General features: G+C 39.4%; 1 protein-coding gene across 12 annotated transcripts in view; it reads left to right on the top strand.

Annotated features, from left to right (window-relative positions):
* HDAC9 (histone deacetylase 9) overlaps positions 1-25395 on the top strand; it is a 465174-nt gene that overhangs the window by 396768 nt on the left and 43011 nt on the right. For 9 of the 12 annotated variants that reach the window (XM_064167147.1, XM_064167144.1, XM_064167145.1 and 6 more), the window contains one exon: positions 8316-8434. In XM_064167147.1, the coding sequence (XP_064023217.1) occupies positions 8316-8434 (119 nt within the window). Of the gene's footprint in view, positions 1-8315; positions 8435-9312; positions 9358-16246; positions 16312-20568; positions 20608-25395 lie in introns of those variants that run through there. The other 3 variants (XM_064167148.1, XM_064167151.1, XM_064167150.1) reach the window with 3 other exon arrangements.

Genomic DNA, 25395 nt, shown 5'->3' with positions numbered 1-25395 from the left:
AAGTAGCCACGCAAATTTTAAATCAGAAAACTTAAAATACCTCAAATGTACTTATTTATGGCAGAAAAGCTTTTAAAGTTTTACTTCTCCTTTACAATTTTCTGCTCTAAAATAGCTTATTAAGAAGAAATGGGCACCAAGCTGATTTTTTATGACACACAATGAAAACTAGATGCTATCTTAAATAAGACTTAAGGATAAAATTTGGTACTGTGTATGCATGCCTCAATACCATTTCCCATACATGTTAGAATGGCTTTGATAGAGAAATAATTGGCATACAATGTTTGCATTCTGCTTTCTCAGTGTTGGTGGTACTATTTTAAGTCATGCTGTGTTTTATTTCAAGTCCCATCTTTGCAAATTAAACCCCTATTTCCTCCTTCTCATATATCATCTTGAGTTGTACAGCTTTTGGAAGCCACATCATTCCTTTAGCTACCAGCTGGAACTTAGTAAATAAGTTTTATTTATGCTGCACATGGCATGGTACCAACCAGCTTCATTTGAGATGTGTGAAATAAACAGAAGATTAAAAGATAGTAAATGTTTGTTTCATCGTGCCAATATTGCCACAAATAAGGCTTAAAAAGGCAGAGGAACACTGAATGGAAAATGGAGATTTTTTCACTCAGTCTCTTCTCAGGGTGAAAGTGTTCTGCAAGGAGACACTGTGCTATTCCATGTGCTCTCTTGGCCTGTATTTCCATAGAAGGCTTGATATTTGCATACTGGATAACTGTAAGTCTTTCATCCTTCCAAGGTAACCTCTTCTTTCAGCATATGACCATTTGACAGACATTTAGATCCATAGCCTTTGAGCAAGCTTACTTACCTTAATTTGTAAATAATCTCTTTACTTACTATCACTTAACTTAGAAATTTACTTGTTTCTGGAATGGATGTGCATGTGCCTTCAACCTGTGTTTATGCATTTGCCCCTGCTTCTAGAAGCTAGACAATTTTATTTTACTCTTGCTCTGTTTAAGTGAATTCTGAAAACCATAAAATAATATTTTGTCAATTTTTTTTTTGCTCTTTGCTAGCTTTTTCTTAGTTTAGTTCTTTTTCTTGTAGTTCAGAAACTCTAACTGAGGTATACCATAGAAAAAAATATAGAAGAGCCCTTATAATTACACTGAAACCACCCTTCTAAATAATAATTAAAATGGAAGGATCAGCAGATACTGTAGTCAATATTTCTTATGGTTTTTTGAGGGCCTAAGATGTTGCAATTGCAGCAGTAATAGAATTCAGGAAACTTACATGCAGGATGCCAAAATAATTATTCATTTAAAAAGGAACCCACAAATAATAGCCTTAGGCTCTGAAAATGCCTTCAAAAGCCAAAAAGGGGAAAAAAAAAATAAAACAAACCACACAAACCTGTTGGTGCTTCTAAATCTTTTCAGTCAGCAGCACCTGGAATTAGAACTTTTGACATTACTAACTTGGGTGCATCCATAGAAGACCTTGGCCCTTTAAAATCTTTGGCATGTGCTTATATTTAATACCGTGTGTAAATCCCAGGGAAATAACCATGCTTTACTCTAGTGAGGGTTTTGTATTGCTGTAGTACCATTTGCCCCTCAAAGAATGAAATATGGTTTGTATCTCCAGAAAGTTAATGAAGTCAAAAGAATATTGACTGTGCAGATGAAAAAAAAATAGAGGAAAAAAATATTTAAAAGGTATAAAAAGGAAACCTATAAGAGATAAAAGGAAATATCTAAAGGATATAAAGTCAAAACTCATATATATAAAAAGAAATGTCGTTTAGAAACTAATACAGATGAAATCTGCAGAATTTCGTCATACCTTGGAGAGTGAGTCCAGAACAGAGAATCATAGAAAGGAGGACAAAAAAATTCCCCTTGAGAATTCTATGATTCTATGAGCAGAGCTGATGGTCAGATGACAGCAAGGAATTTGAGAGAAAATTCTTAGGTTTTGCCTTGGTGAACTTGTGCTGATACTAGAACTGGCATAAAGAAATGTTAGGAAGCTAAACCAAAGTTTTAGTAGAAGTCATTAGCATAAAGTCAGTTAATGTGGAGAAAAAAACCCTACCCACTAGTTGTACAGAAATGCTACGTAGCTTTCTGTGAGGATAGACATCAGTTATTGCTGTGTTACATTAAAACACGTGTGCAAACAGCACATAAAAATAATAGATAACACAAGTTCCACGTATCTGCTGAGGCAATCTTTTCAGTACCTCCTGATCTGTTCCTATCAGGGTGCATTCAGCAGCAGACTTAAACCTGTGCAATTTGAAGGTAGGGCAACACTGGAGTGATGTTTTATTTGCAGGATGTGAAACTGAGAAGCTGCAGACAGACTTACATTCTTCCAGAGAAGGAATGGGTCTCCATTTGGTGGCAATGCCCTCACTCTGATACCACTAATGCATTGTATGTGTTTCATGCAAAATGCAGGCCCAGTGGAGCTGAATTAATATCAGTGCTTTTACAGTGCTTTCTACCACTTGGAACGGTGGACTTAGAGTCTGTTGTGTTTTCTTTCAAAGTTTTTTTCCAGGGCCAAGTAAGTAATTTCTTCTGTCTTGTACCAGCTTTTAGTTTTAGCTGATTCATCTGTGAAGTGGGTACAAGAAATTCTGACTATGCAATCAGAAATAGCTAAACTGATTTATACCAGCTGAAGATATGAGCCTTTCCACTTATTAGTGTTCTGAAAGTGCTTTGAGATGGCTGGATGAAAACGCTGGAGCATTTTGGGGAAAGAACAAATAATTTATGTTACTAAGCCATCTCAATCTGCAGTTTTAGAACTGCCTGGATTATTTTTCTCAGTTAGATAAATTACTGTCCTGGACTGGTATTTCTGCTCATTTCCTTTTTAAATTACCAATGCAGCAAAAGAACTGTAGCTATTAACATCAGCTTAATTTTCTTTGGAGGTTTCCAGCTCTGTGTGATGGGTACATGCAAAGTAATTTCTAGGTTGGGTACTTCTCTGCAATCTCTTCTGGGAGAACAAATGTTTGGGAGCATCCTAACTATGTGCTTTAAACATACAAAAATAGAAAGGAAGAATAAAAGGAACGGAGTCCCTTGGTAGAATCTCTTTAATGTCTTGCAAATGATGTTCAGATTGGTGGGGAGGGGAGGATCACATGCCTGATGTTTTCTCTAGGACTACACCCAACTGGAAGCCATCCCTTGGCTTCTCTGCAAACAGCAGCATACTCAAATGGAACATATTAATTCTTTGGGGAAATCTCTTTAGTGGGACAAAAAGGAATCTTTTCAATTTCCCAGACACATGCTCCGTTCCCAGTACCACCAAGCATAAGAGCATATCTACACTAACTTGGGATGAAGGACACAGTTTTATTGTAACTGCACAGTTTAGGATGGATAAATCATTCCTGTGATCCAGCTGCTCAGGTTTTCAGACTTTGACATGTTTATTAATGCAAATGTGAGAGAAAAGAAAGAAACAGTCAGCCAGGCAAGATGCCCCTGTAACTCTGCTGTCATCATTAGGTGAATACAGTATACCAAATATTTACACTTCTATATCATTCAAGATCACAGAAAATAAATATCTCTTTTATGTGTTTTATTTTCTTTGGAGAAGGGAGGAGAGGAGAGAGTGAGTCATAGCAGAAGAATAAAATTAACTTCTTTTCTGATGAAAAATGCTCATTTCGTCAAGAAGGGTCCAAGCATTAAGTTCTATTTGCTGATAACCCCTGAAGCCTTAGCTGGCTTTGAGCAGGAAGCTGAAGGCCTGCCAGTTTCCAGTCTATACCTGTCTGGTAACCTATGGACTGAAACCAAGTCATATTTCTTCCTCCAGCTGGGAGTAGGATAGTAACTGTTCCTACTTAGGTCTGAGTGCAGGCTTCCTCTGCATCCTTGAGAGGGATTTCTGGTGAGCAGTTTTGACCCTTTGCACCATAACAAATCCTGCCAGCTGCAGCCTGACTTCTGAGCATAGGGTTGGTCTGAGGAATTTGTGAAGGTTAACATGAATATCTGTCAGCTTATGACCAGTGCTAGCTGTATGCTTTTTTGAAAGAAGCCTATTTCTGTTATGATCTGATTCAAAGGATTCTGTTCTTGGGCAATTGAAAAGGGAAGTGCTACAGTTAGGAAGCTCCTGAGGAGGCAGTCGGTGTGTGATTTCTCTTTCTTGCACTTTGCTCTGCCTTCCAGAGTGTAGATGAGGTGGGAATGAAGCGAGAAAGAGGGTCTGATGATGCTCCCAAGAGATAGTGACCAGTCATGAGCTGTCCTTGCTTGTCCAGCTGTTCTCACTGTCCTGAAGTCAAAGAAGGCTGTTCACACAGCAGCGCTGAGCTCTGAAGTCTTTTTGGGGGAAAAAAGGATAGATTCTTGTTCTTTACAGCTTCCAAAACGGTTTTCTACAGTTGCATAATGAAGACACTGAAGTCTGAGAGGTGGCCAATGCCAAAAGATTTTGTTTATATCCTGGTGAAATTTATTCCATATCTTAAAATGTATGTATATGATTTCTTATTGCACTTGATAAGAAAGAAAAGTATCTGTTGCTTCTGTGAAGGGATTTACATGTGTGTTTTGGGACTCAAAGAAGTTCTTGACAAGGCAAAATAAACATTAGAGAGGTCCTACCAACACAATATCCAAAACAAAGTCCTGTGGTTGCCAAACGTTAAGATGCTCTTCTCTGAGCAAAGTACTCATTCAAAAGGGGAGCAATCTTTGGTGTTTCTTGACTAGTGTAGAGGGAGACAGGAATAGAAATTTACAAACTAGTTGTCTATGTGGTCTTCTATGTAACTGAGAGGCTTGTGGCTATCATCTTTCTGAAAGAATCATACAATCAACCAGGGTTGGAAGAGACCTCCAAGATCATCCAGTCCATCGTATCGCCCAGCTCTATCCGGTTAACTAGACTGTGGCACTAAGTATCTCATCCAGTCTACCAAACAGTAGTCTCAGATGCTGTAACAAGGACCACTGGCATACTGAGATGTTTTGTCCCAGTAAACAGATTACATTTTCTTAATGTCTTTTAAATGAATAGTTCTTAGAGTTCCTATTCAGTGCTAAATCAAGAGCAGTGTAAGATGGATGAGCTCTGACGTTCCAAGTCCCTCAAAATTAGGGAGTATGAAAGAGAAACGAACAGCACAGGCCTGGTGAGCATGTAGCTTAACTCTTCTGGTACCTAGTATGCAGAATATCAGCAGCAAAGTTCTGTCATAATTTGTGAGTTCCAAAAGATTCTGTCATACACTTGTGAGTTTCTGTCATAAAGTTTTGAGCTCAAAGTTCTGTCATAAATTGTGAGCATTATAGCAAAAGTAGGATGCTGTTCTTCTGATGGGATTCAGTAGACATTGTGTACATTTTACAAAGAAATAATTCTTTCAGGAAAACCCTCCTGGGTCTTATTTTAGTTATGTGAGTGCAGGTGACACTGAAAGGAGTAACAGAACTGTGAATTCTGAATGCTGCCTCAAGTTATTATCCTTACAGCCCTCTCCTGCCTTTAGCTGAGACCTCTATATATCATTTCTGCTGAGATTTATGAATATGCTGCTATTTCTCAGTCACTACTATTAAAGATGGTGTTAATAGCTATTCCTGGTGGTTTGTGTTGAAATGTCTTGCTTGCAGTATCTAATAACTTCATTAATGTTTGCCAGTGTGGCTCACAGTTTTCGTGTCAGACATACTTATTGACAAAACTGTTGAAGAAACTGTGGCTAAACAATTTTTGCTGCTTCTGAGAATGAGATTAAGGGTCAAGAGCATTGTTTTCCCCAAGTTATAAAAATGTGCTGACATCTTTATGCTTTTGAAGAAGGCCTTGAAACGTGGTAGAAATGTGGTAGATTTTCCCAAAGTTCCAAATGATGAACCTCTCAAAAATCTCATTCTGTATTAGTCTGGTTAGGTTTGTTGGTGTTCAGGAACTTCAATTTCCAGAGCTTCTGCCTGCACTGAACACACTCCATCCTCTGGCTCCTGAACTTTGTCTGTGCTGTACTCCAGGGTGCTGCCACTTTATTTGACATGGAGAAATAAAAACCAGAGCCTGACTTGAATTTGAATGGAGAGTAGGGCAAAAGCTCAAGTGGTTGCAAATAGGGAGGGTTCTCCATAAGATCCCTTCTTCTTTCATTGACCTGCTTTCAAGCACATATCTTTCAAGATATGTGGTGCTATGGGGACAGATCGAGACTGGCTATCAGCCACAGTCCTCATCACTAATCAAGATCCATGCCATGTGTGTTGCAGACATGGGGATGTTTGGAAAGCGTGTGTTACTTCAGACAGTGAACGTTTAATTCGAGTATCAGAAGGTATGTACATAAGAAAGAGATAATGTGGTTGTGTAGGAGATCTTTATTCCTGATATGTTCCCTACCTTTGTGCAGATTAGCCTCTAGTACCTAATGTAATTATTCATGTGTGTGTTATACGTACTGGAAGAGGACCTAGAAGAGAAATAATCTGACCTGCTGCCTCAGGGCCATGTCAACTTTAACCTGTAGCAAGCCTGGTAATATTTGTTTTACATATTATACAAGACTTGGAGAGCCTTCAATTTTTTTGAGCTTTTTATTTCAGTTTTTATCTATACTTACTATTAAAAAGCTTCTTTCCCATGTCTGAGCTACATCTTTCCTGCTGCACCTACTTCATGTCCTATGCACAGCAGAAATGACAAACAGGTTACTTCTTTCCTTGTGTGTCAGCCACTTAGCACTTGCATATTCATGGACATTTATCATGTTTACTCTCATGGTATATGAATCAAATAATTATAATTCTATCATTTTATTCACTTAGGTCACATTTTACAGAGTTTTTACTTGTGTTCTCTCAAGTTGCTCTAGGTCCTTCTCGAAGTGCAATGCTCAGGACTGGAATCCATACTTCATTAGAGGCCTACTAAAGACATGTTATAAAAATGAAGTATCATTTTTCCTGCTGCAATTTCAGTGAAATCAATATAAAATTGTCTCTACTTTTCTTTTATTTTTTTTGCTAATGTAAAACAATATTCACTGAAATGCTGCATGCCCTGACAAAGACCTTTTACTTAGTCTGAATTCCCCTTTTTGCTAACAAGTGAAAGGATCTCCTTTCCAAGTATTAAAATTACCTTTGAGGAAATCAGGACAAAATAAAATACATAGAACACGACTCAAAAACTAAGCTAGAGGACAAGCTGAAGAGGTGTTAAAATGTTATCAATATCAGCTTTTCTGATGTAGAAAACCTTAATTTTCCACAAAACTAAGATCTCTTTGGGCTATTTTGATGAAATAATAAATACATAAATAGAAGCTGAACTAAGACAGGTAGTATTAGACATGCACAAAGTTGAGCTTAACTTTTGACCAGTGCAAACCAACTGGGATTTACTTAATACATTTGGAGTAAAACATTCACTGGTATATTTGCCTTTTAATGTTAATGCTGTCCCCTTGAATTAGTGCAGACATCACAGGCTCAGCATTTGTCATACGAGTGTAAAAGCCATCCTGACACCTCCTCTTCAGAAAGTCAGCCTGGAAGAATGCATCTGCGAGTGCAGAATGCAGAGTTTTATCTTCTCCTCCAACACGTCCTTTAGACTTTGGTTTTGGAGGAGGCCAAAAACAAAGCAACACCCCCCCCCCCCCCCATGAAATTTTGTCAAGGAAGGGGTTAAGAAGTGTAATCTGTGTTAACTGTGAAGGGCTGAATTATCTTCCTGACACCAGCAGGGGTTGCTGTCACTAGTTTGTGGTTGTCACATTCCTGTTATGCCTGACCTTGGAAAGGCTTAACAACATAGTCTGGATTTGATTAAGGGAATTTCATGTTTTCCCTTTGCTAGAGTCACCCCCCACCTCGACAAACATTTGAAAATGTTAAGAAGGGGAAAAAATAAAAGAAAAAGAAAAAAAATTAGTTTGGAAAGCAAACATTTTCCCAAAAGAAATTTATAGTTCAAATTTACACCAAGTTCGCACTAACTGGAGCAGTGCAGGCTTTGAGCGCGCTCTGTAAACCATTAGTCACTTCCCTGGAAGAGGCAGTTTTTATAGGCAGCAGGATAAAGCAGGCACAGATGTGTGTGTAATGTACCTGCATTATTGGGTTTTTTCCTCCTCAAGTGCAGAATTGAAAAGAGTGACTGCAGTAAGACTAACTGAAGCGTGGCCTTTGGTTTTGGACAGCGACCATGAAGATCGCTTTAGTGACAATATCGTCCTGAGGATTTTTCAGATTGTGGCAGTTTCTGGAATGAAGAAAGAAGTTCTTTTCTTTTTTAACAGTTTTGTATTGTTTACTCTACAGGACTGTGATCATGCCAGCTGCCCAGGAATTTGATCCAGAGATTGTCTTGGTGTCAGCAGGATTTGATGCAGTGGAAGGCCACGACCCTCCGCTGGGCGGGTACAAAGTCACAGCTAAATGTAGGTATCATCGTAAGGTGCATGTTTCTGAGTTGGTGTTTCTTCTACTTAAAGAATCTTTCTTGAAGTCTTGTGTCCAGAGAAGGGCGACAAGGCTGGTGAGAGGCCTTGAGCACAAGCCCTATGAGGAGAGGCTGAGGGAGCTGGGATTGTTTAGCCTGGAGAAGAGGAGGCTCAGGGGTGACCTTATTGCTGTCTACAGCTACCTGAGGGGTGGTTGTGGCCAGGGGGAGGTTGCTCTCTTCTCTCAGGTGGCCAGCGCCAGAACGAGAGGACACAGCCTCAGGTTGCGCCAGGGGAGATTTAGGCTTGAGGTGAGGAGAAAGTTCTTCCCTGAGAGAGTCATTGGGCACTGGAATGGTCTGCCCGGGGAGGTGGTGGAGTCGCCGTCCCTGGGGCACTTCAAGGCAAGGTTGGACGTGGCACTTGGTGCCATGGTCTAGCCTTGAGCTCTGTGGTAAGGGGTTGGACTTGATGATCTGTGAGGTCTCTTCCAACCCTGATGATACTGTGATACTGTTATGAGCTTCTTTATATTTTGTGAGACCAGATTTGTGCCACTGAGGGCAGGGACTGTCCATCAGCTAACACTCAGAGGTGCCCATGGAGGTGCAAATCTCACCCAGCTTGTGAACAGGGTGGAAATGAACATCTTAGTTTCTGGCTCACTCCTTTGTGTTCCTCTTGGCATTTTTGTCTTGGCATTTTAAAGTATTACTTTTCTGGCATTCAAATAACATTTTAGAGGTTTCATGTTTTCAGTAGGCTCCTTTTTCCAAATGTTAGAGTAAAGTTTTTTCTCTTTATATTGGAGATTTTAGACTTCAGAAGCCCAGGTCCAATCTCATCTTGCTCTTTTGTTATTGAAGTCTTTTCAGCTTGATGGCATTAATCCTGAATTACATCAGTGTTCCTCAAGGCCAAAGTTGTCTACAAGACTACTCTGTTGGGTCTCAATATTTGAATGTCCCATTTCAGTCCTCCAAAATGTGTGTTCAGACAGAGATTTATCACTTTCTGAAGACAGGTCTCCAAGGTGTCTCCCTGATACAGCGCTCCAAAGTCACTTGCTCGTAGGGGATATTGTGGCCAGACTCATTCTAAGCCTGGGATGCTAAGCAAGGCTGGATAGTGCAGTAATGCTCTGTACAGTAATGTGCACTGTACCATTGCTATATATAAATCACTTTTCATGACACAACACGAAAAATGGTTCCCTAATGTAATGCTGTGAATAATTTTCTTTGGTATATAAATTTTCTTCAGTATATCTCAAGAAATACCATAGTAGCAACTACTTAAAAGGAGATTGTGGAGAGGTGGGGTTGAGCTGCTCAGTCAAGTAGGAAGTGATAGGACAAGAGGAAATGGCCTCAAGTTGCTCCAAGGGAAGTTTAACTTGGATATTAGGAAGAATTTATGTACTGGAAGGGTTATCAAGCATTAGAAAGGCTTGCCCAGGGTAGTTGTGGAGTCCCCATTCCTGGAGGTATTTAGGAGTCTGGTATTTAGTACTGAGTACGTGTATTAAGTTAGTACTAAGTATGCATAGGTAGTGCTTAGAGATATGGTTTGGTCAAGCACTTACCAGTGTTAGGGTAATGATTAGACTCAATGTTCTCAAAGGTCTTTTCCAATAGGCAACTCCAGCACTGAAATAATTATGAAATACAGATCTCTACTGTTAATGACAAATACCTCAGGAAAAATCTGGAGCAGTCAGTAAGCCATAATGGCATTTAGCACACTGAACAAATGGGCTTCAACTCAAAGGATTTTGTCCTTCTGACCTCTGCCTATTGTCACAGGTCAGTAGAACTAAGTTGTTTTTACTTCAGGAAGAGCAGGGAAGGGACACTTACCTATTTTGTTTCTTATTCTGACTGCATGCTGCACAGGCTGCCCTGCATACCAAGAATGAAAGGGTAGATGGAGAGCTAGAGTGACTGCCCATAATGACATGCTGTGGAAAGCTAGGATGCAGAGAGTAGTGCAAGGGCCTACCCAAAGATTCTCACACAGGACCTAATGCAAAGCTGGATTGGAAAGGGAATACCCCTGTGGCTGCAAGTAAAGCATGCTGAGCTTTGCAGCTTAATGCAGTGATTGCACTAGAGAAGCCTGTATGCATTTTTCATTACCAGCTATCTCTGTATTATGACTTCTAGCAAAACACTGAAAAAGTCCTTTGTTAGAGGTTGATTGCTGTTTTTTCCCTTGTCTGTGGTTCTTTGTCAAAGGCACTATTCCAGGAGCTGATGAGGTAGGGAGATCTTCTTCCAATTGGTACAAAACAGATATTTTGTTTAGAAGCATTGTATTTGTATTTAGCAGCTGAAAATGCATGCTGCATGTCCCTTAAGCATACATGATGCTCCAGTAAGATGCTTTGGGAAGCATGTCTGTTATAGCAGAACAACTTAGCTCTCCCTCTCTGTTCCACTCTGGTGGGACCCCACCTGGACTACTGCATCCAATTCTGGAGCCTCTCTTACAAGAAAGATGTGGACATATTGGAATGTGTCTAGAGAAGGGCCACAAGGATGATCAAAGAGCTGGAGCACCTTTCTTATGAAGATGGAGAGTGTTGGGGCTGTTTGGTCAGGAGAAGACTCCAAGGAGACCTTACTATGGCCTTCCAGTATCTGAAGGGCGCCTACAGGAAAGCTGGTGAGGGGATTTTTAGGATGCCAGCTAGTGATAGGACTAGGGAGAAAACTAGAAGTGGGTAGATTCAGACTGGATAGTAGGAAGAAGTTCTTCACCACAAGGGAGGTGAAACACTGGAACAGGTTGCCCAGGGGAGGTGGTGGAAAGACCCTGGAGGTCTTTCAGGCCAGGCTGGATGTGGCTCTGAGCAACCTGATCTAGTGTGAAGTGTCCTTATCCATTTCAGCGGGGTTGGAACTGGATGATCCTTGAGGTCCCTTCCAGGCAAGACAGTTCTATAATATCAGTAGAGACCATGGACTAACCACAGAGATCAAAATGTCCTATTCCTTCCTGAAATGCACTTTAAATGTCAGATGTCAATCAATGAAGAGCAGTTCTGCTTGTTAGTTTCATCACTCTGGCCAGTCCCTTCCAGCCCTGACAGTTCTATGATTCTGTGAACTAGAAATGGCAATTAAGATTCTTATTTTTCTCTTGAGCTGGACAGAATTTCACTCTGACAGCAAACAAACCCCTGTTTGATATTGGAATCAATGTTAATTTTCCTTAATAGGTTAACTCTTCATAACTTTTTTTTTTTTTGAGAATTGAAATTTTAGTACATTTTTTAATATGAGATTGCACATCTTCAAGTTGAACATGTGCCTATAAGCAAAACAGAAACATCAAACAAGTGACTTAGAGCAGGTGGCTCTTGTTTAAATTAAGAGAAAAGCCAAGGTAGACACAGATAAAGATCATTCATCTGAGGGATGAATAAAAACCTTTTGTACTGAGCCTAAGGAATTTATTATTTCCCCCAAAGAAAATCCTCCACGTTCCTCTATACCATTTTAGAACATAGCATACTCTGTGTGGTATGTAGAAAAATGAGGAGTCTACTAAAAAAAAAACCCACCACAACTCCAAAGAGAAGCACTCATAATCAGAACCTAAGTTTGTATCAATTAGAAAACATGCCCAGCCAAGCATACACAAAGTTTAATCTGTAAATAATCTTTCTTCATAAATCTTTAGCACTTTATGTACACTTAATAAGTTGAATTTTCTGATTTCTAAGACCCAGTGCAAACTTTACACATACACATTTGATAGAACTTGGCATCGAAGGAGAGAAGATAGATCCTTGCTGTTGGAGAGTTAGGGGGACACTAGATGCTTGCTAAGGAATTGTCTATGTCTCTTCTTTAGAGTACAGTCAGAGAGAAAACTAGATTGTGTCAACCAGTCAGCTTTTCCAACTCATAGAGTAAAATGCATAGGATGTAGATAACAAATTGGACTAATTGCAGCCTTAGACTAATGGTCTACTAATGACTACAGGCAGGAAATAAGTGATCTAGATCCCAATTATAACCTGCTTTAACCCAATATTTCAGTTTTTTTACTATGTTGACATGCAATCTGATTTACTTACGGAGTTGGCATTTCTGACTAGTAAACACATCAGCTGCAAAATGGCCATAAATATGATTTTGCAGCTGATTTCAAATGTATGGATCTGATGTGCATGCCAGGATTTCTCACAGTAAAGTGACCTTGAGCTTCAGCTCCTCTAAAATGATATAGGATAGAAGAATCATAGAATCATAGAATCAACCAGGTTGGAAGAGACCTCCAAGATCATCCAGTCCAACCTATCACCCAGCCCTATCTTATCAACTAGACCATGGCACTAAGTGCCTCATCCAGTCTCTTCTTGAAGACCTCCAGGGAGGTCCAAGAAGGCCAACTAAGGTCAAGGAAGATAGGAGAGTTAGGATATCTCAGTTGCCTAATTTATTTCCAATCCCATTAAGTAACACAATCACTAATGGGGATGCAAAATGCTCTTATGCAGACTGGTTATTGATGTCCCTGGAATGTCTTTGTTCAGACCAGGGGCCATAAGGGAACTTGAATTTTACTTTAAACCATAATCAGATATGAGGATAACATGGCTTAATGCCTGATACCCTAATATTTCCTTTTTGTTACTAGCAATGTATCTTTTCCTTAATAAACTAACATACATCAGCACAATACATTATGTATTATGAAAACATAGTTGCATTAAATCCATTTTCTGCTGTAGTAGTAGTAAAAATTGTATTCATATTGAAGTATGAGAAAAATAATAAGGGAAGAAATAAAGAGGATAAAGTAGTTTTATGTTTAGAATAGTAAGGAGATGCTAAAGAGTATGTGTGAGTCTACTCTTCCATCTTATCCTGCTGATGCTTAAGTGGCACTGCTGAAGATGGAACTGGTATGTTCCATAGTTAATTTTTACAACTTCTGCTAAAATGCTTTGTATTATTAAACCATGTGAATTCTGTACAGTGGATAGGTATGAAAAAGAGCTGCTATATACCTTCATAAATTTGCAAGTTGTTAGATCTTGCAAGAGCCCTGTTTTTAAATTCAGCTTTGCTGACTGAAGTTCTCCCTGTAACATTATCCTGCAGTGAAATACTTACTCTTTGTTTTATGGAGAGGCTCTTAAGAATAATGCTTGCCTTAAAGTCACCGAGATCACTTTACTGATGGAGTAAATATTGTACATAATTGCTCATTAAATGGTGACCATTCCATAAAAAGAATAAACAGAGAAGTGTCAAGTAAGAATGAAGACTTTTTTCAAGGCAGTTATCTTCCTAAAGCACTGTGTTTGTTAAGGACTAGGATGATTTACTAGAGTTTTCCTGTTGTTTTAGTCTCTTGTTCCAAAGATGCTATTCGATACCAGGGTGTAAAATAAGATCAGCAATTAACAGTAGGAAAAGATACCACTGCAGACACTTAAAGAGTAAATGATGTTTTGTCATTTTGGACCCTTGTGTACTGTCACATTTGTGATGCAGTGTTGACCCAATGCCTGGAACATAACTGACTCTAATTAAGCTGACTTGTAACTTTTAACAGCTTTCTTTGAGAAAATTTCAGTAACTCCCTCAGCTTCTGAGAAAATGAATCATGTTGTGATACACTCAGTTGCCACAGCTGCCTTCTTGCCTGAACTCTTCTGAGCTGAGAGATTTGATTTTGGTTAACACAGTTTGGTTATCTTTCTGGCACTGGAGGTGCTAAGATGATTTTCCAGCATGGTAGGTCTTGAGCTTTTGACCCAAAGCTAAAATTATTGAAGTGAGGTGGAGCAATGATCATTCATTTATTTTTTTCATAGGGGATTTTCCTTATTCATATTGGAAATATGCCTTTTGTTCTTTTCATTTATTGGAAACTACAAAGTACACAGTGACTGGCAGCAAGAAAACAAAGCATCAGGACTTTGCTTCCAGTTGTTCACTTGCGAAAGCAAACTCTGGGTTTTCTCCAGAGTGGTTTCTTGGATACTAAGGGAATGGTTGCTTGGTATAATACAAAAGGCATCAAAATAGGTAAGTTCACTGATGAGGTACCCTCAGACATGAGCATTTTCATAGGATTTACTAGGGGAGAAGGAGAGCATTCTTATTTCTTTTTCCTCCTAGCTCACAGCAGTGATTGTCTTAGCATCTCCTGTGGCTTAGGCATGGTTTGCTCAGCCTCCAGGTCAGATTGTGTTGCATTTACTGCTGTGTTTGTACTCCTTAAATTTGCTCTTGCACCACAATTATCAGTGAATTGTTTACCAGTAACTACAGTGTTGAGATTTATGCTACATTTACTTTTCTGAATGTGAAATGCAGAAAATTCCAGAAACCTTATTCTGTGAGGAAGAGAAGCCTGTTGGCTGCTGTGGAAGCTGAGCAGTAATTAGGATCCATTTAGCACATTGCAGATAATAATATCAATAGGCAATTCTAATGTTGGGTGGAGGAATTCGTCTTCACGTGCTGTCAAGGAAACCTCTGCCAATGGCTTGGGCTATGGGTGTGAAGCAAGGAAAACAGAGCAGTGAACAATTTGCCTCATTTACTGCAGGCAGGGAAGTCCTCACTTCACGCTGTGGGGATTGGTTGCTTCTCCCACGCAACCAGTGGCAGAACAAGAGGACACAGACTCAAGCTGCACAAGGGCAGGTTTAGGCTGGATGTTAGGAATACATTTTTCACAGAGAGAGTGATTGGCATTGGAATTGGCTGCTCAGGAAGGTGGTGGAGTCCCTGTCCCTGGAAGTGTTTTAAAAAAGACTGGGTGTGACATTTGGTGCCATGGTTTAGTTGATTAGATGGTGTTGGGTAAGAGGTTGGACTTGATGATCTCAGAGCTCTTCCCCAACCCGGTTAATTCTTTGCTTCTTTGATTCTATGTCTAACTGAATACTTATTGAAAATACATTTGAATGATTCAGAAACTTTAGGACTGTCTTTTTTTTTGCTGCCTTTTGTTGTTGTTGTCCAGTGTTTTCAAGGACTGTCTGGTTAATTGTTCTGCCTTCTAGAAAGAGTCTGCTAAGGAGAAAGTGAGAGCAATTAGAAATATTTATAAATAAGTGCTGATTTGACCTGCTGTTTCACTTAGCTTTTCTTTCTGTAAATCAGCCAGGAGACATTTCATTTTCCACTCCTTCTCCTGCCCCACAAACAGATCTGTCTGCTGGCTAGTTAACTAACTCATAGAAGTGAAAAAACACCTGTATACTAAGTTCCAGATATACAGGGCTGATCCATCTGCAGAATGCATCAGGTGCCAGTTCCTTGATTTAGAGCAGTTGCTGGGGACAGGGTGGAGGATGGATTACAATGGAAAAAAAAAAGGATCTACAAAACCATTAAGAATTCTTTTCCCTTTTTAGTCATCTCTCCTTATCTCCTCACCTAACTCTTCTTATATTTTTCTTCCACACTACAGTAGTGACATTGCCTAATTATAATAACTGATGTAAGGAGAGCAAAAAAGGTAAAATTGGTGGCATCCTCTCTCAGTTTTGAAATTTAGACTTATGAAATATTTTTCCTTATTGATACCAAAAGATAAAGAAAAGGAAAAAGTTTTGGATTTGGGATTTTTTGTTTGTTTGTTTTGGGGGCATTTGTTTGTTGGTTTGGTTTGGTTGTTTTGGGTTTGTTGCTTGTTTGGTTTTTCTTAGGCAGTATTGAACTTGTCAGATCAGATTTTAAATGCAGCAAATTAAATGTATTTTTTAAGGCCATTTTGAAACTAATGGAGCTTGACACAGGGCAATGTTCACCAGCTTGCATGTGCCTTTCACAGGATTGGGTCCTGAGAGAAAATTGTTGAAAGACATCTCCAAATGTGGATTTCTCCATAACAAAGTGTCTGATCTTTTATAGCATCGTTGCATTGGGAATTAAGCTTGTCTTTGGGAATTTGTGAAGCCTTTAGTAGAAAAGCATGATTTATGTCTTAGAATTTAACTGTTCTCTGTAATAAATAGAAATGTGCCACAAGTATTTACTTGGTTGTGCCATGGGAAAATTTTTAACATATTGTTCACAGCTTCAGAATGCTATAAAAGAAGACAAGTAATTTGCAGACCGGACTAGCCTTTGTGATTTCTAACCAATATACTTGATGAATATCTTTCAAAAGAGGCAGCAGCCAAAATGTTTACATCTCATTAGGAAGAGAAGAAGGGAGCACACACAATTTTGATTATGAGCTTTGGATGGTTCATTTTTTTTTGGGCTCCACATCCCCACTACTTAAGGCAGACTGTAACTTTAAGATGTTATCTCTTGCTTGAGCAAATAAACAGCCAGTTATGCTTTTTATGGGGGGTACTTCTCAGACCAACAGGGGATTAGAAGATATTAGCTGGAGTTTGTGGTTCCCTGCTGAACTATCATGGGGTCCACGGATTCCTGCCCTGAATATTTCACAGAGCAAACACCTCTTATCTGGGGTGATATTCTCACACTGGCCTCTTGGCCGTGGACTTCAAAAGCTGATCACAGGGAGGGCTAGAGAGGCAATAACCCTTAATATAACAGGCTCTCCTGATAGGGACAGACAAGGTAAAGGTAAGGCGTCTCTGAAGTTTGCTCTTGTGTGTTTAGCCCCATGGGGTGATAAGGGGCCATCTGTTTTTTTTGGTCTGCAAACTCATCTTTTTCACACTATCCCAGTATCAAGTACACTTCAAGTCTGACTGGTATCAGCACCAGCAATTCTTCGCTCATCTGAAGAGCTTTTCTTAGTGTTTTTAGCTTTGAACCCAGACAATTGTTTTAGTTGCTGTTATGTTGCCTTTTTTTCCCTCCCAAGTAAACACATAAAACTTTTAAAATGAAGTTCAAAGTACTATTGGCTTAAAGAAAAGAAATTATTAAAATAGGATATGTAACAGGTATGTTCACTACTTGTGGGTAAAGGAAAAGGAGTGCTTACCCATGGGATTAAACTCCAAACATCAGTCCATGCCAGTAGTTTCAGTCACTATTATGCAGTACCACTCAGCATGGAAATGATGATCTTGTAACAAGGCTTATGTTATAACCACTGTTCTTATATAACCACCACTATCACAATGTACATTGGCCATCAGATCTTGCTACACCTAAATGCAATCTTTTTAAGAGAGAAAGTGGAAAAAATGCCATGGTCTAGCCTTGAGCTCTGTGGTAAAGGGTTGGACTCGATGATCTGTGAGGTCTCTTCCAACCCTGATGATACTATGATACTATGATATGATACTATGATATCTTATATTCCAAAGCAGAACATATACATCAAGCAGGATCTGAGAGGATATATTTAATTGAGAAATTAGTCAGCACTGTCTAGCTATATTTCATCTGAAAGACAGTAGTAGTCTTTTGGCTTTGGCTGAATACTGACTGAATATCGTAAACCAGATGTCAAACATTATGCCTTAAACTGTTTTTTCCTTCAAAATCTGACCATCCTTCTTGTCATTGTGACTCAACTACCTGATTTAGTCCATTGGATAACCCTGGCCTTACTTGGTATCATTTTGAATTACAACTCTAGTGACAATGCATCTGGGAAATATATTGGTTTGTTCTGGATGTTTCCTTAACTTCTAAGAAAATTGATGCATAATTAGTGGAGTCTACTTCAGAAGAGCACAAAAGATAAGAATGCAATCACAAAAAGTTCAGAGAAAAGGCTTCTCACTACCACAGACATATTCCCAGGTCTATTGTTTTATGGTGATGTCACTGTATTACTGAACTCTACCTTCTGTGCTATTTTCAGATCAATGACTTTGTACCACTTGCTACCTTTGGGAGATTGATCAGTGCAGATTTTACTCTTGGAGCATGTCCCTAGAGGATTGATTTTCATTTACTTCAATTTATCTCTCTAAAAGAAGCCATCCTTCCACTCTTTTAAATGTCTCCTTTTTGAAGCTGTTTATAGATATTTATGGTGGCAGCATTTAGAGATATGTCAACTGCTAACCTGAAAGAAAGGGTTTGAGTGCAGCAAATTAATTCATGATGAAGGAGCTCCTTTTCCTGTGTTTCAGCCTGGAAAATCCCAGGTGTGTGGATGGTGAGGCTGGATGTCAGACATCCAAACTGGAGCCATTCTTTTGCCTGGGCAGCTTAACTTCCAAACACCTGGACAAATGGTCTAATTCCTTTTCTTTCGGGGATATCTAAATGCCACCCTGGAAAATGCATACCACTTACCAAGTTTTTGTCATGTTATTAGCAGAGGAGTGCCAGTATGTTCAAGGGAAAAGGAGAGTGGAATAAAGATGAGCTCAGTGCTGAGTTGAACTGAAAAGAGCTGATGGATGTGTTTTAGCCAAAGGAAGCAAAATGCAAAGTAGGTTGATAGGACAAGTATTCTGAGCCAGAAGAAGGAATGATTATTAGAAGTAATAGAATAAATTTGGCATGGAAATCCTCTGTCTTCATATCATAATTTTCAAAGTTTATGAATCTGGAAATGTTCTACAAGGTATTCATAGATTAACAGACTTTAAGGCTAAAATTATTATTAGTACAACCTGCTAGTCTGACATTTTCCATGTTACAAGTAGAATAACCATAATTTCTATATAATTTCCATGATTTTTTGTATAAAAACACCCCTGCTAGCTTCATATTATATTCATTACTATAAATATATTTGATGCTATTATTACCTTAAACATATTTTCTATGTAATTTCATCATAACTATAGAATGAATATATCAATATTATATGATCCTATTAGTATTATAACTTGCTTGAGTAGAAAAATGAAATAATTTGAAAGTGGAGCTCTGTAGCCTACAAAATCTTTAGCAAGAGTAATTTTTTTTGTGGTGGTAAGAAAGGCATCATCCATTTAATAGAAGTTTATTCGTCTTCACCTTAGAAGCTTCTTATTGAGCACACTGTGTTCACAATGGCAAAGCATGATCTGGGTAGATGACAGCAGATTTTGCCTGCTTTCATGTAAACTGCCTTTCAGAGCCATGGATGAGCTGCTCTTATCTAAGTTTGTCTTTCTAACTTTAAGTCTGTCTTTCTAAACTTCATACACTTTAATAAGTCCAGATTTGTCCAGGACAATCTACATAGATGGATCTTTAATTCCAAAGAGACTTTCATCCTTTCTGAAGATTGGTGCAACAGATCTTCCTGAGGGGATTCCTCTCTCCTCAATGAGTAGAAATTAACCTAGAGGAGTAGCAGAGGCAAGGCTGCTAACTCTTCCTTCATTTAAGGAAGGTAAAAAGAAGATCAAGAGGTAAAAGGTCAAAGTAAAAGGAGGTTTTTTCCCCTGTGCACCAGTATTCACTTAAAGATGTAGGAAGATCATGGATATGAAATTAAATTAACTAATAAGCAAGTTTTCTGCTAACACAGACCAAGTTACTAAAACTAAGAGTTAAATTTTAAAAATATATAAATAAATTGCAGAACCTTCTATATTTGATCCAACCAAAATTCTACACAAGTTCTTCTTAAGGATCTTGAGAAAGGTATTGTGGAACTCAGCAGTGCCTTTGCAATAAGTTGAGACTACACTGAGAGAAACTATTTTCCAGTTATCAACATTGGTGATAGGAGATTCTATTGGTTCTGTGATTTTGCAGCAACCCACAAATGAGATGGAATGTACAAGAACTTTCTCCTTGGATTCATCTGTCACTATGTCACTGTTAAGAGTAAGCAGTACTTTAGCAAGGCTACAGGGAAGAAGCATGTGGTAGGAGATGGTGAGGGTAAGGGAAGAGTTACAGTGACTGAGGAGGTCCCCACTAAACTCCCACTATATAGCTGTTAAACTTTCTGCAGTGCCTCTGAAGGCAAACTCCCATATCAGCCCCTACTTCTCCAACTCCCTCAGCTATCATAAATGCCCTGCACATACCCTTCTACACAGAGACACTGGTACTGTATAGATAGACACTAGTAGTTTAGAGATATGTGTTTGGCAGGGAGCTAAGAGTTTGGGGTGTTTATAATGTTCTGTTTAAACCATCTGGACACTTTGATGACTTGCTAGATTCAATCTATTTAGAAGGTAGGCTGCAATTCAAGCTAATCTTAGCAGCACATGGTGTTTGTATCTTTAGATGACACTAGCATGCACTAACATTTTCCAGGCAATGAAAGACCCTAAGAAGGAGAAACACTATGGAGCCTGTTGCGGTGTTTTTGTTGTTGCTTCAACAATTTAGTCCTGAAGCTGAAAGGGAGAGAGACTAACAAGAAAGAGCTAGCCACAGAACAAACAAATTTGGCTTTGGCTTGTATTCATTACAACACATTGGACAAAAATGAACAACAGCAGCTATCAGCCTTTATGCACTTCCTTGGAAAATGCCAGTGTTGTGTAACTTGACCAAAAGGACCATGTACAGCACTGTGCCAGAGCAAGCCAGGAGGGGAGTCCAGCAAGCACTAGCAGAAAAAAAAAAGCCATTTTCTGAAGAGCTCCTGTTTACTTGCAGTATTTACTGCTTTCATCCAAAAAAATATCATTTAGCCCATCACTGCACATTTTCTGCTCTGTCAGTTTTCAGAAGTAAACTCATTTTGCTACTGAAAGCGATTGATATTGGAAAAGCAGCATTGAGGGACTTGGGGGGTGTGTGGAAAGAAAGGTCAAAAGAGAGGAAAAGGCTTGGATGAATAAAAGTATGTCAGAGCAAAGCTTCCCATGAAAGATAATTGAGAATAAGGCTTTATTTTTTGAAACAAACTTAAGAAACAATCTATAAATCAAGATCAGGAAAGCCCTGGTTTATGATTTTTTTTGGTGTTGTTTCATTTCTTTATATCTTTTCTTTTTTTTCCTTCCCATTGTTAAAAACCAGCCCAAACTTCAAAAGCAGGCTGCATGTGTTCTAAATCAGGACTTCAGTGCTGATGTATGACAGCCCAAAAATTAAAACTAAATAAATGTGCTGTCTAAACTCCCATATTTCTCCAAAAAAATTGCTTTAAAGGCTTAGGAAAATGAGAATTATTGCTTGATCTTACTTTATCAACCGTAATGTTTTCACCAGAGTAAATGACAAAATATTATATTAAAAAGAGAGAAAGAAAAAAAGAGTCTTGTCTGAAAATGTCTGAACACCTGTATCTGGCTGTCTTGCAGCTTGGTCAGACAGGCAAGAGGGAAAAGAGAAGTTTGGCAGTGATTTGTCTGATAGTGGATATGGACTGGATAAATTCTCAGGTTAGCCACTGCTGTCTGGAAGTGTTCCTGGACAGTCAGGGTAAGTCAATGAAAACAAGGCAGTATGTCTGTGAGGAAAGGATGGAATTCTTGGTTTGTCACATAAAAAAGGCTGAAAAGTGGACAGCCTCTCATGAAAATCTGTTTGTGTGGGATGTTTACTGTTTTCTTTTCCAAATGCACACTGTGTAAGAGGTCAGGTTCTTAGTCCTTTTTACTGCCTTTGGCCATGATCTTGCTGTTTTCTCTCCTTAAGTGAAAGGCCATGTCTGACTCTAAAGGTGTCTGGCCACAACACAGCAATTAAATCTGCTTGCAAAAGAAAAAGAAGTCAAAATTGAAAAGGAAGGGGGAAAAAAAAGTGGAAAAAAAAAAAAGGTGGAACTGGAGCCTTTGTGGCATCCCTGTTCTTCTGGCCTTTACTTTTACAACAGCCATTTGCTCTTCTTCTGCTAAGTCGTCTTGATTTGGGTTGACTTATTTGTTTTATCAGGTTGCAAAAAAAGGGCAAGTGGCCCAGGCAAAAAAAAAATAGGAATGCAAATGCTGTTCTTCTTAGTAAACATTTCTTGGCTTTTCAAACTCATTCATCCCATCCCTGCTCGTGTTTCTTTTTTTCATTTCCTATTAGGAAATAGTCACAGGCTCTGATTTATGTTCTCATTTAAGTCTGAGGAGTGGTATTTCTTTGTAAAGATTCCTGGGTATTTGTGTGATCAAGAGAACTGCTTACTTCCTAGTTACCACTTTATCTTAATTGAACCCTCTTCTGTTGGATCTAAAGTCTCAATCACACATCAGTTTTGGGCTCCCCAGTTTAAGAGGGACAGGGATCTGCTTGAGTCCAGTGGAGTGCTATGAAGATAAGGGGACTTGAGCACTGCCTGATGAGGAGAGACTGAGAGACTTGGGGCTTTTTAGTCTGGAGGAGAGAAGATTGAGAGGGGATCTAATAAATGTTTATAATATCTGAGGGCTGGGGGTCAGGTGGGGAGGACAGGCTCTGCTCACTTGCTTCCTGGGATAGGACAAGGAGCAATGGATGGAAGCTGCAGCACAGGAGGTTCTATCTCAATGCAAGGGGGAACTTCTTTACTGTAAAGGTCACAGCACTGGCACAGACTCCCCAGAGAGGTTGTGGAGTCTCCTTCTCTGGAGACTTTCAAGGCCTGTCTGGATGTGTTCCTCTGTAACCTGAGCTACATTGCATGGTCTTGCTCTGGCAGGGAAGAGTTGGACTGGATGATCTCTTTGGGTCCTTTCCAACCCCTGACATCCTGTGATCCTGTGATTCTGTGATTTAGAGAGCAGATACTACAGGGTGTCATTTTATGAATCCTGAGAAGAAATGGATAATTAAGGGTAGGAAGTAAAAGTAGGCAAGTGAGTGGGGAACCTTTTCTAAGCTGGACAAAACATTCAGCAAGTGCTACCAGAGATCTTCACAAACTGCTTTATGAAGAGAACATTTGGCAAATACTGACATATGTACTGTACATAGGAAGCAGGGGTGCACTGTCTGGAGCATTTATTTGTAATGAATACTTTGAAGATTTCTAATAATCATAGAATCACAGAATGGTTTAGGTTGGAAGGGACCTCAAAGATCATCCAGTTCCAACCCCCTGCCATAGGCAGGGACACCTCCCACTAGAACAGGTCACTCAAGTCCTCATACACCTCCTGGGAGGGAGCAGCCACAGTGTCTCACCACCCTCACTGTAATGAACTTCTTCCTAACATCCACTTTAAACCTCCCCTCTGCCAGTTTAAACCCATTTATTCCTTGTCCTGTCATTACAAGACCTTGTAAATAGTCCCTCTGCAGCCTTCCTGTAGGCACCCTTCAGATACTGGATCCATAACAGGTGAGCCATACTCACACAGACTATATGGACAGGGAAAACTCCCTAGGGAGTCTGAGATATGGGGGGTTCTGAATTGAAAGCCCCAATCCCTCAAACAGCCAGTGGAGCCTCCAGAGGTTGACTCAGGAGTACCAGATGTCTCCAGAAGCAGCTACCCAAAAGGGTCTATCAGCCTGAAGAGAGACTTGAAGAATCTCTCAGGGTTAATTGCAGGGGTTTTTGATATTTACTAAGTGTTAAAGTTGCCTCTCCCACATATGGACTTCAGAGTTTGCCAAGATTCATCTTGGAACCGGTTGCTTTGAGATTTTTAATGCACACTACTGATGTAGATAGCACATTTTCTCTTTTTCTGGCATATTTCCTTTGCAGTGTTTAATCAGGGCAAGGCTTTGTCACTGTTTCCACATGGTTGTCACCTAGGACACATGTTGGAAGTGATATGTGTGCTTTGCATAGTGAACGGTTTGAAATGGGACCTGAAGTTCTCTTTGTAGTTAAAAGAAATATCAAGACTTTAAAAAGTTGGATAATTGGAGTGGGAGCAAGCAGAAGCTGTATTTATGTTGTCTGCATTTTCTCTTCTGCTTTGTTTCACTGGAGAAGTCCTCAGAATGTTTTGTCCTTTGAGGACTGACAAGGGGATATTCTCAAGCTGACAAGGTGTCATTGCAATTTGCTATTGTATTATTCACTGTTCAATGAACTGCTGAAATTTGACATCTCTCCTCTCCTCATTGTGCTCCTGTGCTAGTTTGAAGCTAGCTAGAATGTTTTGGTGAGAAGAACTAGATTACAGGCTGTGAAAGACAAACAAAGGTGATGCCTACTTCACTTATAGGCTTGCTGAGATGTATAAGAACAAGAATTCAAGCATAGATAAGGCACTAATTCTTCTTCTTGGGGCATTGCCTGGGCTGCATTTCTCTCTCCAGCCTCTCTGCCGTCTCTCTAATTAATCCACTTTCTTTACTAACCCCCTGGCCTAACCTCCATTCTTCCTTGGGACTGGGAAAAGGTTGAGAGGGGTGGGAGAAGGTGGAAGGGTGGTTGGGAGCTCCTCCTGGGGACTCAGGTTTCTGGGAGGGCTGTTGTGTTTCTGTATTACCTTTTACCTTGTATATTTCTGTCTATAACTGTATATCCTGTAAATATCTGCTTGCATATTGAGCTAAGCTGTAAATATAAGCTTCATTCAAATTTCCAGAGCTGGCTGAGTCTAGTCTGGGTGATTTCTAAAGTGTGTGTGTGTGGAAACACCCAAACCATCACAGTTCCTAATTAAGATACAAGCAGTGTGTGGAAATAAATAAAGAAACAAACAACTTGATTGTGAATGCACTCAGAGTATCACCATTAGACACCTTTCTAGAGCAAGTTTTCCAGTTTGGTGCAAACTTTCACCCTGCTGTTGTTCACTTTAGGCTCAGGTGAAGCTGTTTGCACACTCTTTTCTTTGAAACAGTAAATCCAGAAACTGCATGTAAAAACTCTGCACAGAGGAATGTTATTTAGGTTTTGAGTTCAATTGCTCTGAAGTTAGACCAAGTGAAGTTTATGATTGCTTGCACAATGGAGTTCCTTTTGCATATACTTTAAGATAGAGTTGTTAATTTAATGAACTACTTTTCTGGACCTTTGATTTTCTTAGGGTAGAGAGAGCTGGGTTCAGATTGCAATTATAAATGAGCAATAAATGCTAACTTACCTAAAGATAAAACCAGATAAAATAAATGCTCCTTTACCTTTCTTCTGTATATCAGCTTTTTTTCCCTCTCCCTTACCCTTTTCTACAGTGACAAGCTTAAACACCATGAACTCTGTTGTTAAAAGTGGATGATTAAAGAGTGGCACTCTGGAACCCTGGATTTCCTGTTTCT

The sequence above is a fragment of the Pogoniulus pusillus genome, chromosome 28, assembly GCF_015220805.1.
Source record: "Pogoniulus pusillus isolate bPogPus1 chromosome 28, bPogPus1.pri, whole genome shotgun sequence".
In the NCBI taxonomy this organism is placed as follows: domain Eukaryota; kingdom Metazoa; phylum Chordata; class Aves; order Piciformes; family Lybiidae; genus Pogoniulus; species Pogoniulus pusillus.
This window is presented reverse-complemented; position numbering and strand designations above follow the sequence as displayed.